The sequence below is a fragment of the Vespa mandarinia genome, chromosome 12, assembly GCF_050613455.1.
Source record: "Vespa mandarinia isolate Hongniang chromosome 12, ASM5061345v1, whole genome shotgun sequence".
In the NCBI taxonomy this organism is placed as follows: domain Eukaryota; kingdom Metazoa; phylum Arthropoda; class Insecta; order Hymenoptera; family Vespidae; genus Vespa; species Vespa mandarinia.
This window is the reverse complement of record NC_140821.1, coordinates 500,765-515,728: the sequence shown is the minus strand read 5'-3', so window position 1 is coordinate 515,728 and position 14,964 is coordinate 500,765. Positions and strand designations below refer to the sequence as shown.

Sequence of the window (14,964 nt, the reverse complement as noted above, 5' to 3'; positions counted from 1 at the left end):
CTAGGCAATAATCATCTGAACAAAATACATAATATCTTCTTTAATTTATAAAATATGTATTAAGACAGTATTTTATTAATATATGAATTAATCGCAAGTGAACAATTTTTATTAAATAAATCGCTTGTTCCAATTTTTTGGTGGCTTTTTTTGGGTCTTTTCACTGTTACGAGCCTGAGCTCTGGATGGTATCCTTTTGAAGTTTTTTTTATAATACGATTCTAAATACTTCTCCATGGCAATTGCGATATAAAATTTTCCTACAACTTGCAATTTTAAATGCGACACAGAATTATAAAAGTTGATGAATTTTATTGTATTCAAAGTAAGTACACAAACTAGAGGATCCAATCATGATTTTATAGTTATTATTAAGGATATTAAATCATATAAAAATATTTACACTTTTTATTCGTTTTCAACAATAGAGTCATATTAGTAAAAATCCATTGTCTACTGGTTCTTAAACATGGATTAACGAGTAAATAAATGAATACATAAATATTATATTTATATAAAAAATATAATTTTATGCATATATAAAATGTACAATGTATTTATGGTTACATAATGTTAGCATAGGATAAAAAAGAAATCATGAATATCTTATGTATAAAATAAGGAAGTAATCCTTATTGTTTTTCTCACCTACTTATGTTGTAAAAAAATATAGAACATTTAACAAAATTAGATGATGGACAAACCACATTAGATGATAGAGTGTAGCTTAGTTGTACTTCATTCTTTGTTTACTATTTCTATAAAATGTATTAAATATTTTAGTTTCTTGTATCTATAATCATATTGCTTCAAAATATCATACAATATTAACTGAATTTTAATCATTTATGCGCGCTTATAATTTATATACGTATCACAGTTTTCATAAATTTAGTAGCTGTCATTGTAATAGCCACTCCAATTATGGCATGATTTATATCATTTTTATCAGCTATAACTGGTTTTAACTTACTTTTGTAATTCATTTTGCCTGCTTTCAATCTTTCCAAGATTAAAATTAATTAAATTTTTTGCCATTGTACCTATTTTATGCGATCATATTTATGAGAATATTATACCTAATTGAAATAGGTTGCAATAATTTAAGTCATTGTCATTATACATATAGTACTATAACAAATATAACAAAAATTATAATTTTGTTCCTGTATCTAAATTAAGCAGTTGCTTCATAATTTCATATGTAGTAAAACTGACTGCCACCATAGGTATACCACGAATATAATTTATACTCATTCCACGGTATAGCCCTTTCATAATACCATTTTCATTATATGTTAATTTCATAGTTGATAGCATGCTAGAGCTGTAGAAACAAAATATTAACATATGAAATTATTTATATTCACATATAATTATTTATATTAATCATCAGAAAAGTACTAAATGCAATAACATACAATAATAAATTTCTCTTATTCTATATATTAATATAAAAATGTTTACCTATATTTGTGTGTAGCTGGATTCATCATAGCTAACTGCATGCGTCTTCTTGTCACATCTAAAGGATAAGAAAAACTCTGTGCTACTGCTCCTGCCAACCCTCCGCAAATAACTTTTGCAGGTAGTGTTAAAACAAGACCACCTAAATGCAATAAAAACATATCAATGACAGTGAATGCTATTAATGTTAATACTGAAGTAAAAATAAATATTTTAGGGTAGATTGTTTACATACCAGTGTTTCTATCGCATTTAGAACAAAAGTAATTTGGTGCATACTTCATACATAAATATTTTAACTTCTCAAATGAATAAAATGAAAAACCTGCATATGGTATCATTCCAACTATAGTCGGTAAAAACCCTCTATATAGCGCCCTAAAACCACCTTCCTAAAATGCAATAAATTAATCAAATATAAAATAATGCCTAATTTTAAAACAAAAATATATGTTTATATATGATATGTAATACATACATCCTTAAAAATTGAAGCAGCTGTATGAATAATACCAGTATAAAGATGTTCTCCAGTAACTTGGAAAGCAAGGCGTGCCCTAATTGTATCAAGTGGATATGTTAATGTTGCTGCTGTCACTCCAGCTGCAGATCCAGCAAAAAATTTCTCTATATGTCTACGCTTTTCAAACAAGGATTTTAAGTACTAAAAGAAATAATGAAACAAATATAAATTTTATATTCCTCCTCTTATATGTAAAAAGAACAAATTAATTAAATGTAATCACCTTGGAATAAAATTCAAATGCAGTAAATTGAATTGCTGCATATGGAAAAATTCTTATCATTTGAGCCCAGTTACCTTTATACAAAGCAAAAATTGTTTCCCGTTTAATAATTTCTTTTAATCCAGAGAAGACACCTATAATAAAATATAATATTAAATCTTTTATAACTTGCAAATAACATAGTTAGTGACTAAAATATAATATTTTTACCCAAATGTTTATAGTGATTATTGTGTGCTTGCAATAATATTTTGATTCTATCTAATGGAGCAACTGTTGTCTTCGAACAAATACCAGCAACACCTATGTAGAAATAAATTTTCCATTATATATAATAAAATATATATATATTATAAAATAAAAATCAAATAATTCATTCTTTATCATGTTAATATGGTCAATATTATGTTTAATAAAAATTACGCTACATAAAATGCTACTAGGACAAAGTACGCTCGAAAAAAATTTTACTAATGTTTTTATAAAAAATTTTAATTAATTTAATATCTTACCGCCGGCCAATAGACTTTTAATAAAAAATTCGAAATCTTTTTTCTTTTCAATGTGAAATTCCATTTTTAGTATATATTAGTATTAATGAATGAAGTTGAGAGAAAAAATTGATCACTTTCAACCGACCTAATATCGTGTATTTTTCGTTGTGCTGTAGCGTCGTTATCGCACATGCTCTGCCGCACTACTATATACTCTTTATACTAATTTCCATTCCTAATAACTACGAATGGACTATAATTTAAAATTTTAATTTTGTTTTTTCAAGAAATGTAACAACGTAACGGTATTGAATAATTGATTACTTGTGATTAGTATTTCTTGAATTTAAATGAATTTTCCTTTGATTTAAATGTAATAATCAGTGATTTTATCATAATAATTTAATTGAAAAATTCTAGGAAGGAAAAATTTCGTTTATCACTTGTAAAGTGTACAATACACGGAGCTATATAGATCTGTATATATTGGTTCGTTTATTATTACAATCATAGAATTTTAAAACGTAAATATGATATTGAAGTTCTAACAAAATTTATTAAAGGAAACTCGCATCGAAAATATTTCTTTCGTAGTTAATTATAGTCTATACTAGTGCAATTTAAATAATTTAAGAGATTTACATAACCTTTTAGATAAAAATTTTACATAAAAAAGTTATGCCATTTTAAATAAAGTTTTTATAACAAAACCGATAAACATCGTAGTACATAACTTCAAGTAATTAACTTATATATTTATTTATTTATTTATTTATTTATGTAATATATTTTACAATTATAAATAGAATTATATTTTATCGTAATTTAAAATAATCAAATCCATAATATATTATCCTCCGATTCGAGTAATCCTATTATTTAATTTATCTTTTACCATTTATAAATATTTTAGATAGATAATGTAAAGTTAATTTTAAATCTATGATATTCGCTTTCAGAAATGGACCAGGCAGCTCACATGAATAGCATAAGCAAAGCATGCAATGAATTTAAGAAGCAATACGATTCCTGCTTTCATGTGTGGTTTTCTGAGAAATTCCTGGAAGGTGACAAAAATGACTCTACGTGTGATCAATTACTGGAAATCTATCAGCAATGTCTTAAGGTAATTTCAATAAAACTTATTTTATCTTAGGTTTTCTACAACTTGGTGATCTGTAGAATTTATCATGGAGATGTGCAGTGAGCTAAAGAAAAATTATGATGCCTGTTTCAATAAATGGTTCGCTGAAAAGTTTTTAAAAGGAGATACAAATGATTCAATGTGTGCTCCTTTTCTCAAAATATATAAAGCTTGTGTTATGGTAAGTTGTTGATTGATGGTTCATTAAGAAAAGATATAACTATTATAACAGAAATGTTATAAATGATCATGGACCATATCTATAATAAGATCTTCACTTTTTCTATATATTCTTTAATATACTTCGTAGTATATAATGTATATGTAAGTAAATGCATGAAATGTAAATAAATTTCAACAATTCGATGATGTTATATATATCAATTTTTAGTTACTCTAACACAACAAATTTTTTTTGTTTTAGGAAGCTATGAAGGAACAAAACATTGAATTGAAAGAAATTGAAGAAAATCATTTAGGAACTGAAAAAGAAAAAAAGCAACCAAGTTGACAATAGGACAATAGTAAATCTATATATTAATTTTCAAATAAATTAACTCTTAAAACAATGAAATAATGATAGATAGACATATTCTATGAAACTGCATATAATTTATATTATTTATAATTACGCAAACTAGTATATTAAATCTTTCACAGTTAAAACATTGCACATAGAAACATTCTATTAAGTATATGCTAAATATTTTTATGTTTCCTCTTTTTATTCTACAAAATGTAGAATAATATTAAATAAAATATCATTATATAATAATTAATGTACTTATGTAAAATTGTAATTCTTACTTTAATAGATTATATATGCATTGGATTTACTTATGCATGCATTTTATAGAACATTCCTTTTAATTGTAAAAATATATATCCATAGTTTAAATTATAAGCTATAATTTATACATTTTTATATCGATTTATCTATACATTTGAAATTTTATATATATATGTAAATTTTATATATATATATAAATTCTTATGTTAAATAATTAAGTACTCTATGTAATATTTTTCATTTCTATAGTACATTTTATATCGCCTAAATTAAAATAATACAAATTAAAGAGACACAATTTAAATCTTAATTATTATATTTAATAATATAAAGACCGGTGATCATAGATGTGAAATACAAAATATTTAATAGTGTGACTGTAAGAAAACTATACTATAATTATTACATGGAATGAGCAATATAATACATATGTGATATTGTTATATCTTTATGGTATCTTTGATAGATCAAGAATGATAGAGAATGAAAATAATGGAAGTGATTAAGATAGTGAAAATAAAAAATAAAATATTTATAATGAATCTATAGATAAAGAATTACAACACTTATGATAAAAGAAGAACTTATATCTCAATGAATAGGAATGACCAATACAAAATTGTATTAAACATTCAAAAAATGTTTTCATGTTTATCTGTTCTTATTATTCTAAAATTCTTATCTTGACATATTCTCAACTTTCTTCTATTCTTTTTCACTGTCACTTTCATTATCCGAATGTTTCATCTTTTCAGATCTCTGCAATTAATAACATCGATTAATAATATATTAATTCTAGACTATACACATATATTACTTAACACATACCTTTTCTGTTGAACTTTCACCTTCACTACTGGATTCATCTTCACTGATATACTCCTTACTTTTGAAAGAAGATCCAGACATAAGTTTACTAGGTGACATATCCTTTTTAGATTCTTTTTTCTTTTTGTCTTTCTCTTTTTCTTTCTCTTTCTCTTTCTCTTTCTCTTTCTCTTTCTTTTCTTTACTTTTTCCACCACTTGCTTCATATTCTTTCATTGCTGCCGAATATTCTTTTTTGGCTTTTGTCGCTTTTTGTTCCCATTCCTTTATTCCAAATATTAACGTAAATTAATGCGATAATGTTAGAAAATTTTAGAATTTATTTTCGACAATTTTTACTTACAGATTTATCTTTCAATTCTCTCCACATTTCACCACCTTTTTTGGCTATTTCTGTAACTGCAATACCTGGATTTTCTGCTTTAATTTGATCACGAGCGCTATTTAACCATAACATAAAAGCTGTTGCTGGCCGTTTTGGTTTGTTAGTGTCTTTTTCTTTCTTTGATTTACGTGGTTTCCTTGGCTTTTCGGACTGCATAAATAATTATTTTTTTTTATATGTATATATAATACGTAGCGTTCCGCGTGTACTTTTAACAATTATAATTTCATACTTACTATTGTTTTAGCTGATTTAGATTTCTTTTCTTTTTTCTCTTTCTTTTGACTACTATTTGATCCATCAGAATCTTCCTCACTTTCAGAACTCTTAGGATCACTATCATACTCTTCGGCTACATCACTTTCATCCTGTATTTAGACACATAATGTTATAATTATCTTAGAAAAATAAATATAAAATAATTGAATATAATATAATAATAAAATAATTGAAATATAACCTGATTAGGATTAAAGTCTTCATCTGTAGATTCTTCTTCAGAATCCTGGTTTTCATCGCCATCTCTCTCTTGTGCTTCAGCTTTAACTCTAGCCAAGTATGCATCAGGTTCATCTTCTTGATCGCTATCTCCAAAATCGTTGTCATAATTCAATTTGTCCTATATTAGTAGAAATAATAAAATAAGATGCATAAATATAAATCCACATAGAATATTATATAAATATTTTCATGAAATAATTATTGGCAATACTACATATTTTTTTACTTACACTCTTGCCTCTGTTCTTGACCCTCAATTTCTTTGAAGTGATAAAATCAAAAAGTTTACCATATTCTTCTTTTTCTATACTGCTGAATGTATGAACTACACCTGTATTTAATTCAATTTCAAAGTCAAAAGAACGTGTGGAACCACCACCACGTGCGAAATTAACTGATGTTATTTCTTCAAAGCGTATATGTATAGGTGGTTTATGAACATATATAAAGCCTCTCTCTAAAGGATATAAATATCCTGCAGCCGCTTTAAATGAACATCCTATTGCAGGGGTTCCAGAATGACTACAAATATAATGCAATGTTTAAACATTACAATGTTAATTTTTGTAAAAAATTAAATAAAAATTTCCTTCTCTCATTAAATTTAAAATCTCATACCCAAGAAAATGACCAGGTCCAGTTAATTTTCTGTTGATAATAACTTTCATTACTTTTCCAAGTACCTCATATGTGGGTCCAGATAATTCTTTTGTCAATTTTTCTTCATATTTTTCTTTCAGTTCCTTCCTAAAAATACAATAAATAATAAATAAACTATGCATTTTTGAAATATTTTAGTTGAGAAACATACTCAGAAAATGGTAATTCAATAGAAGTTTCTTCTTCTTGATTAAACAATAAAACCAGGTAATGATATCTAGTTTGACCTTGCTTAATAGGTGGATCTAAACTGACCTACAAGAATATACAATAAAAAGGGATAAAAAGAATAAAATAAAATAAATAATTTTTTTTTACAAAAGAATCTTGAAACAGAACTTACCACAAAATACATTTGTCTATTGTCCTTATGAGGTAGTAAGAATAGTCTAAGAACTGTAGACATAGGAATCTTATAATCAAACGTTTTACCATGAAGTTGAAAAAACGATTGAAATATTTTTATGTCATAACGACCACTGAAAAATAACATATAGAAAATAAATTAAAACTATCAAATATGATCGTAATATCAGTCCCATTATAACTATATAACTATATAGTTCTAATTTATAATTATAAAATTCTAACCGTGGTGTAAGACACTGGATTTCTCTAAAGATAGCAATGGCATCACCACTGACACTAATAACAGAGGCTTTTTCCATAACTTGTTGATGAAATGCTTCTACAGGATCTTGATCCGCACTATCGCTAATAGGGATATGAAATCTCATTTCCATCAAACTAACAGGAGCGTCATCGTTCTGTACAAGGAATGTAAGTTAATTTCAAATCGTTTGATCTTTATATCTAATAATATATCATAATATTGTTTATAACTATTTTAAAACATACTTGATGAAACTCCAGTGTTACTTCATTTTTCCCTGTATTACACTGTGAAACATCATATAATGGAATTTCAAATGCTGTATGATTTCCAACATCAAAGCTTAAGACAGATCCATTGAATTTAGCTGTACCCCAATTCCAACCTTTCAAACTAAGTTCCTTTTCCAGCATATCCTTTTTATAATTTACTGAGAAAAATTTTGCTATTTTCTCTTGGTCCTATATAATACATATACAAAGAAAAATATAATCACTCTAATTTGTATAAATATGACATCTTATTTAAAGGTCTTAAACATACCCCTTCTTTAAATCCTCTAAACCTATGCAGGGTTCCATTTTTCAAAAATATACGTAAACCCCAAGTTCCTATAAATTTTTGATAATTTACCATTTCCATATCACTAGCTGATATCTGTTCAACTTTTCCAGTTTTTTGATTTTTAAATATAATATGTTGATCAGTTAATTTTAATCTTCCAGGTGTCTACAAAATAAGTACGATAAGTAATAAATAAATTATCATTATTCTAAGATATTGTACTCTATCTTGTATGTACACATAATATATTTTATTTTTAAGATATTAAATAAATATAAAGCAATACAAAGAGTGAGATTATTTCATTAAAAATACTATAATATAGAGTATAATTATAATATTCTTAAGTAATATCGATATAAAGTAATAGTATTTTAAATAATAAATAATAGATTCACCATTGCACCCTTAACCTCTGCAATAACATCAGGATATTCTAAAAAGTCCATTTTTAGCTGAAGTTTTGAAGACTATATTTTCAATAATATCTTATATGTTATTTCGTCTAAAAAATTATATAACAAATTACAAATGTCATTTTCAATATTTCAATTATAAATACTTCTTAACCTAATCTAACAATACCTTCAACAATACCTCTTCCTATTTCGGCGTTTGTAATTTTATAAATCGTTGGTCGTAATTGTATTCAGGTTGACCATAAAAATAATTAATAAATGTACCAAATGGACACAGTATGTACAACATTATAAATTTAAATATAACGACATTTTACATTTATTTTTCCTTTTTCGTTTTTTAATAAATAATAAACCGAACTATAAATTAATATATGGTATTTTGAAAAATTATAAAAAATAATAGTAAAAATAAATTAGCTTCTACGAGATATCGATATTTAAATGATTGATTCTTTGTGTAATTTTGATTCTCGCAATCTGATCATCGATTCGATTGTATATTCGAGATTATATACTCGATCGCATTCAACAAAGATGGTATTCCATCTACTTAACTCTTTGATTTATGTTTAGTTTGATAAAATTGACATGTGTCTGTCTATAGATATTGAACTTCATATTTTGTTAGTTATATAGGAGTATACCGGAAACGTTCATACGATAACGAAATCCATATTATTCCTGTAATCCTTGAATAAAAAGTTTTTTTGTGTTAAAAAAAAAAAGAAAGATAAACGATATCAATTAGAATACGATTTGAAAGATGTTGATAACTCAAGATCCACAATGGAACGGCGTCGCGGCATCGGAACTTCAGATGTTTCCAGAGCTTGATTTTTTGGGTACGTGTAATATGCATAACATGTATCATTTTGATAGATTTGTACATAAATAATCATTGTAAATGAAATTAAATCTAACGGATAAACAGAGAAAATCAATGTCAAATAATATTTTATATCCGTATATTATTCTTGCGATTCATTATTTTTTCGACGCTTGTGACGTGATTCTAAATATTCCAAAATTAAATTGAACATATATATCTACGATAAAATTTGTGGGTGTTGGATGCGTGAACGTACACAAAATCGTGTACACATTATTAGAATGAATGTTGTATTTTACTCTATGTCGAATAAGAATAACATTAATTTTTTAATCCTGATTCTGTGTGACACGTAATATTATAGTTATTTTGTGATAATTTAAAGCGCAACGATAATTAAAGAATATATAGGAAATTGTGGATGACCCGTAATTATTAATAAGATAAATTTTTAATTCGTTCTTTTATTTGTGGTTATATTTTCTTTTTTATTTGAACATGGTTCAGTGTCATGTCGGCAAAGATCGTTCGTCGAGGTTATTGACCTCTCTAAAAGCCAAAGGTACAAGTTTCTTCAACTCGTACCTATTCATTTCCCTTATAACAATGGTCATAGAAAAATTTCGAAAGATGTTCAAAAAATACAATTCTTTCTTTTTATTTATTAACCTTTTTTTTACAAACAGTGTACAAAATATGTTTTTCGGCTAAATGTCGATAAATGAAAAATTATCTTATAGATCGATTAATTTCTCTGATTCTTATAAAAAATTCTATGAAAGACATGATAAATTTATTACAAGAAAAAAATTCTAATCGCACTTGTGCCTAATTTTCGATGTTAGTGGAAAAATCATATAACGAAAAGAGAAATATGTTCAATCGCAAAAAGGAATAAATATAAAACGTTTTTTTCCTGCTTTTATTCTTATGTAATGGTTGCTCATTTACGTATTATATACAACTATCGAAATATTATCTTTGTTATTGCGTTCACGTAATTGTTTTATGCTTCACGCATGTGTTTTATGCTTCTTCAAACATACCGATAAAAGCAACAACCTTAATGTCCTTGTGCATACTAATAATATATTTTAAAGTATTACAAGCACGAAATTTATCAATATAACACTATCGTTCAACGAATGTATTTATATTATAATCATCGATGAATGTTTAGGCTTAATGCATTCCAATTGTTTAAAAGAAATAAATAAATAAATAAATTCATATGAAATAACAATTGAAAATAGCAATAGAAAAGTTATAAACGATTTATATGCGCATTTCCACGCATGAAAGGAATAATAGAAAATAATGATTTTCTACTATTTTTATATTTAATTTGTATTATTTCAATATTATATTAATGATTTTTCTTGATACATTAGTATGCGAAGTGTACTGTCACATTACGCCATATTATTTCCATAAATGATCTCTTATACTTTGTCCTTGAAAAATATGAATGTTTAATTCGATTCATTATTGTATATTATATATATATTTATATGTATATTTATTTCCAGTGTAAATTTATTAATTTTATGTGAAAATTCCATAATTAAAAGATTATTTTTTAAATAGTTTTACTTGATTAAAAGAAAGACAAAAGAATATTACGTCGTAACCATTTCTTTCGATAGTTACGAAAGCGCGCGTAAATTTAAATGTTCTATCGATTATAAATTTTAATAAAAATGTGACCATATTTTTGCAGATGACAATTCTCTCCTTCCTGATGATTTGTTTCAAAGTCTAAGTTCTGAATTAGGAATTCCTCTTTTACCTGATGAAGTATCTCAGGATTATTGTAAAAATTACGATGAAAATACAGAAGAAAATATAAAATCTTGTAATACTTTTGAGGATTTTGATTCGTGTTTTACCCAACAAGATAAAGGTATTTTCATTAAATAAATCCAATTTTAAATAAGACAAATATGATGTGTGTTTTTTATTATTACTGATTATATTATTAGATCCAGAAATTACCGAAGGAAATACTGAAATAAAATTAGAACCTGTAAGTCCTGGTACGCATTTACCTCTCTCTTCTAGTCCAAGTCATTCAGAATCTAGTGGATCTGAGTGGCAACAAGAAATAATATCTAATCTTTCACCAACAGATTTAAAGGTATTTAATAAATTTTATGTGCCCTATATTTTATTTTCTGTATAAATATTTCTCTATATATTTTTTAGTTCACATTAGAAACACCACCAATTTCACCACCATATGTTTCTCCTCCAATATCACCATCAACTGTAACACCTACACCTGCACCTTTCGTCCAACAAGTACAATTAATACCTATTAATACACAAGAAACAAAAAAGTATAAAGTTGCCAATGAAAATCCTGCAAAACGTGTTTGTATTCAACCAAAGGGTAATACTCAAGTTACACAAGGTGATGGTAAGAATAAGAATAATTAAAGTTTATACTTAATCTAAGCTCAGAATAATTCGTTTATATATCTAACGTATGTGCATCATAATTTTTATAGAACAACTTCAAAAGACTATAATATTAAGTGCTCAGGACTTTGCTGTTTTAGCACAGAAGGCAAAACAAAATCAGACATATCCTTTGAAGCTACAATCATTATCATTACATAAACCTATTAAAATACGTGGCCCATTAAATTTTCAATCTACATCATTAAATCATATAAAAACAGAAAATAATGGAGTTAAATTACAGCAGCAAAATAATGTAAAAATTATTAATGCATTACCTAATCTTCATGTATCGACCGGAGGAGAATCCATAGTTAATGTTCCCAATACTTCCGTAATTGTAAATAATGAAAACGCTAATCATACCTCTATTGTTGTGAAAAATGAACCAGTGGGATGTGATTCAATTGTTATAAAAAAAGGAACATCAAATTGTACTCCTATTGTTATAAAAAATGAAATTCCAGTTTTTAATAATCTCTCTGGTAAGCAAGAATGTGAAATGAAAGCTTTAAAGAGACAGCAAAGAATGATAAAAAATCGAGAATCTGCTTGCCTTTCACGAAAGAAAAAAAAAGAATACGTTTGCTCTTTGGAAAAACAGATTTCTCAACTTCAAGAGGAAAATAACAAACTTAAATCTGTAAGAATTATTGATTGGTTGTTTATATTATATAATATTATTAAATTTTATTTTGTAATTGTTATTATGATAATACATATATTATAAAAATTAATATATATACTTATATTAACTTTTCTTATTAGGATACTTCAATTATAATATGAATATTTATGTTTGAAAGTCAATAATTTAAATGTTAGTTTAATAATAATTCATTGTTTATTTCTAATAGGAAAATATAGCTTTAAAACAAAGGCTATCAACATTAGAAGACACAATTATATCTAACAACAAACTTGGAAATGTTAATCTTAATGTGAATAAGAAAAATGCTGCTATCCTTTTAGGAATGATTTTAATGGTGTCTCTTAATCTTAATGGTCTAGTGTAAGTATTTATATATAACATTTAAGCTTTTTAAGTTTAAATATTAAATCTTGAACATAATCTTGAAATATACATATAATATTGTATTATGCAATATTAAAACTGTATATCTGTCTGTAACTGTAGAGGCATATTTCCACATAGCAAAAGATTGGATAGTATGTCAACAGATATACCAGCAATTACACCAAATGTTAGACATGGTAGAAGTTTGCTATGGGCAAATCCTGATACACGTATTGAAGAAGAACTTGGAAATGATTTTAATAAAAATAAGTCAATGCATCATCCTATGTGTCCTATGTATATCAATCAGAGTGAATCAATACGTTTAGATTACGAGTTACGGCGGTGGATTGGTGGAGAGTCTGATCGTGATAATTGGACTACACCGACAAAGACTGAATTAAATAAAAAATTATTAGGAGAACTTCTTTTACCAAAATCATCTATAGAGAAAAAAACAGTATATAACAAAAATCGTTATTTACGAAAAATAAAATCAAAAGATATGCATAAGACGAACAATATTCATACATCAAATGTTAATGCAGTTGAAGTATTTTCTCCAATTCTCAGTGAACATGCTTCTTTATTTGAAGCTTTAGGAAGAAAAGATGATACTTTCTATGTAGTATGGTTCAGTGGTGAACACTTATTATTACCAGCTTCAAGAAAAAATAACACATCTAGACCAAAAATGGCATTGGTTCTTCCTGCTGTTCCTTTGAATGGTATATGTTCGTTCTTGTTATTTATTTTCTTTTATTTTGGTAGATCCAAAAGATGAATGAAAGAAATGACTAACCAACAAAAATTATATTTTTTAGAAAATTATTCAACTCCTGCAAATCACATTACAATGATGCAAATCGATTGTGAAGTAACAAATACTCAATTATTACATCTACAACAATCTGTCATACCTTTTCATTTACGTAAGAATAGTAAATCAGAAAATAGCAGTAGTCAGACTCAAACTGCTAATGGTGTGTCAGATGCCACAACAGTTAATGTAACCAGAACCCATAAACCATATTTTATAAAAAAAAATGATCCTTATGTACTTGATACAAAAAATTTGAGGGAAACTTATACTCAAAGATCTAAGGAAAATTATCACAACAAAGATATGAATTATCTTTTAAAAGAAAAATTTGTTACTGGATTTGGTTTGGAAAATATAAAAAGTGATAATTATGAAAGTATTAAAAATACAAATGAAAGAAAAACAGATATTTTCAAATTAAAAAATATTGGCCATCATTAATATTAATTTCTATATTAATGATTATCACATACTATCTTATATTCACTTATACATCATACGTGATAACATATTTGCATGTGTTTTTATATATCACATGCTGAAAATTAGTGCAATTTTCTGCACAAATATAGATATTTAGCTATGTAAAATGTTTATATAAGGAAAATTCATAATATCCAATAGATGGACTATAATATAATAGAATAAATATAAAAGAAGACCTCTCATCAAGAAAAACAAAATGAGAATAAAATATTTACTATATTTCTTGTTCTTCATATTTAGTAAGTTTATTGTATTTAATAATAGACATATATATATATATATATATATATATAAATATATATATATATTTACATTTATATTTATACTTTATGATAATGACAATTTGTAAAATTAGTATGTATTATTACTATCCGACGCTTGTCATGTCATTCTGTGAAATTTGATACTATTTAATATTATAAAATTTTGTAAATATGCACAAGTGCAAATGGGTTTTGTTGATACATGTATATACATATGAACTTTGAAATAGATGTAATAATTATGAAGTTCTACATAGATTTTTAATAATATCCGTAATTTAAATATAGATTAAGTACAAAAAAGATAATATAAAGTAATGTGGTGCACATGTTTTTTCTCTTATTGTAAATCTTTACAGAAAAAAGTTTTAAAATATATTTGTTCATAATTGTATAAACTGTGTTTTGTATTTTGTGTGTATATATATATTACTAAAACATAAAATAGTAAATAGAAACAAAACTTTA

At 25.8% G+C, this 14,964-nt stretch overlaps 4 protein-coding genes across 14 annotated transcripts; 2 read left to right on the top strand and 2 right to left on the bottom strand.

Moving 5' to 3' along the window:
- Positions 1-565: 565 nt before the first annotated feature.
- LOC118448891 (mitochondrial coenzyme A transporter SLC25A16) lies at positions 566-2,929 on the bottom strand. The gene is made up of 7 exons (XM_035882806.2): positions 2,726-2,929; positions 2,424-2,516; positions 2,214-2,347; positions 1,946-2,131; positions 1,703-1,859; positions 1,468-1,609; positions 566-1,327 (listed from the first exon to the last, which is right to left on the bottom strand). The coding sequence occupies exons 1-7, from the start codon at positions 2,787-2,789 to the stop codon at positions 1,153-1,155; spliced, it is 951 nt and encodes a 316-aa protein (XP_035738699.1). The 5' UTR covers positions 2,790-2,929; the 3' UTR covers positions 566-1,152.
- LOC118448913 (TP53-regulated inhibitor of apoptosis 1) lies at positions 2,849-4,376 on the top strand. 10 transcript variants are annotated; one of them, XM_035882852.2, is made up of 4 exons: positions 2,849-3,012; positions 3,128-3,196; positions 3,864-4,032; positions 4,276-4,376. In XM_035882852.2, exons 3-4 carry the CDS (start codon positions 3,898-3,900, stop codon positions 4,360-4,362), a joined length of 222 nt encoding a protein of 73 aa, XP_035738745.1. In that variant the 5' UTR covers positions 2,849-3,012; positions 3,128-3,196; positions 3,864-3,897; the 3' UTR covers positions 4,363-4,376. The 10 variants fall into 10 exon arrangements, with proteins under 10 accessions (XP_035738745.1, XP_085516869.1, XP_085516870.1 ...); XM_085660743.1 differs by having other exon boundaries at positions 3,128-3,231; XM_085660744.1 differs by adding an exon at positions 3,667-3,833 and having other exon boundaries at positions 2,986-3,231; positions 3,904-4,032.
- Positions 4,377-5,025: 649 nt separating this feature from the next.
- Ssrp (structure specific recognition protein) lies at positions 5,026-8,910 on the bottom strand. The gene is made up of 14 exons (XM_035882682.2): positions 8,778-8,910; positions 8,591-8,697; positions 8,172-8,357; positions 7,874-8,089; positions 7,607-7,782; positions 7,359-7,494; positions 7,167-7,270; positions 6,974-7,102; positions 6,586-6,877; positions 6,315-6,473; positions 6,091-6,222; positions 5,813-6,004; positions 5,470-5,733; positions 5,026-5,400 (listed from the first exon to the last, which is right to left on the bottom strand). Exons 2-14 carry the CDS (start codon positions 8,639-8,641, stop codon positions 5,347-5,349), a joined length of 2,091 nt encoding a protein of 696 aa, XP_035738575.1. The 5' UTR covers positions 8,642-8,697; positions 8,778-8,910; the 3' UTR covers positions 5,026-5,346.
- A 266-nt stretch (positions 8,911-9,176) lies between these two features.
- Atf6 (bZIP_ATF6 domain-containing protein ATf6) lies at positions 9,177-14,418 on the top strand. Of its 2 annotated transcripts, none has more exons than XM_085660462.1 (8): positions 9,177-9,456; positions 11,164-11,346; positions 11,426-11,580; positions 11,649-11,862; positions 11,954-12,549; positions 12,764-12,918; positions 13,063-13,652; positions 13,749-14,418. In XM_085660462.1, the coding sequence occupies exons 1-8, from the start codon at positions 9,378-9,380 to the stop codon at positions 14,186-14,188; spliced, it is 2,412 nt and encodes an 803-aa protein (XP_085516588.1). In that variant the 5' UTR covers positions 9,177-9,377; the 3' UTR covers positions 14,189-14,418. The 2 variants fall into 2 exon arrangements, with proteins under 2 accessions (XP_085516588.1, XP_035738572.2); XM_035882679.2 differs by having other exon boundaries at positions 9,179-9,456; positions 13,045-13,652; positions 13,749-14,416.
- The last annotated feature ends 546 nt before the right edge of the window (positions 14,419-14,964 follow it).

Excerpts from the sequence above, each read along its gene's own strand:
- Atf6 (XM_035882679.2), top strand. The coding sequence starts at position 9,378 with ATGTTGATAACTCAAGATCCACAATGGAACGGCGTCGCGGCATCGGAA. Across the intron at positions 11,347-11,425 it reads TTTTACCCAACAAGATAAAG|ATCCAGAAATTACCGAAGGA; the intron begins GTATTTTCATTA and ends TTATATTATTAG. Across the intron at positions 11,863-11,953 it reads TCAAGTTACACAAGGTGATG|AACAACTTCAAAAGACTATA; the intron begins GTAAGAATAAGA and ends TAATTTTTATAG.
- Ssrp (XM_035882682.2), bottom strand. The coding sequence starts at position 8,641 with ATGGACTTTTTAGAATATCCTGATGTTATTGCAGAGGTTAAGGGTGCA. Across the intron at positions 6,878-6,973 it reads GGACCTGGTCATTTTCTTGG|TCATTCTGGAACCCCTGCAA; the intron begins GTATGAGATTTT and ends TTATATTTGTAG. Across the intron at positions 5,401-5,469 it reads GTGAAAGTTCAACAGAAAAG|AGATCTGAAAAGATGAAACA; the intron begins GTATGTGTTAAG and ends TATTAATTGCAG.
- LOC118448913 (XM_085660744.1), top strand. The coding sequence starts at position 3,669 with ATGGACCAGGCAGCTCACATGAATAGCATAAGCAAAGCATGCAATGAA. Across the intron at positions 3,834-3,903 it reads TCTATCAGCAATGTCTTAAG|ATGTGCAGTGAGCTAAAGAA; the intron begins GTAATTTCAATA and ends TTTATCATGGAG. Across the intron at positions 4,033-4,275 it reads TATATAAAGCTTGTGTTATG|GAAGCTATGAAGGAACAAAA; the intron begins GTAAGTTGTTGA and ends TTTTTGTTTTAG.
- LOC118448891 (XM_035882806.2), bottom strand. The coding sequence starts at position 2,789 with ATGGAATTTCACATTGAAAAGAAAAAAGATTTCGAATTTTTTATTAAA. Across the intron at positions 2,348-2,423 it reads TAATCACTATAAACATTTGG|GTGTCTTCTCTGGATTAAAA; the intron begins GTAAAAATATTA and ends ATTTTATTATAG. Across the intron at positions 1,610-1,702 it reads TAAATGCGATAGAAACACTG|GTGGTCTTGTTTTAACACTA; the intron begins GTATGTAAACAA and ends TATTGCATTTAG.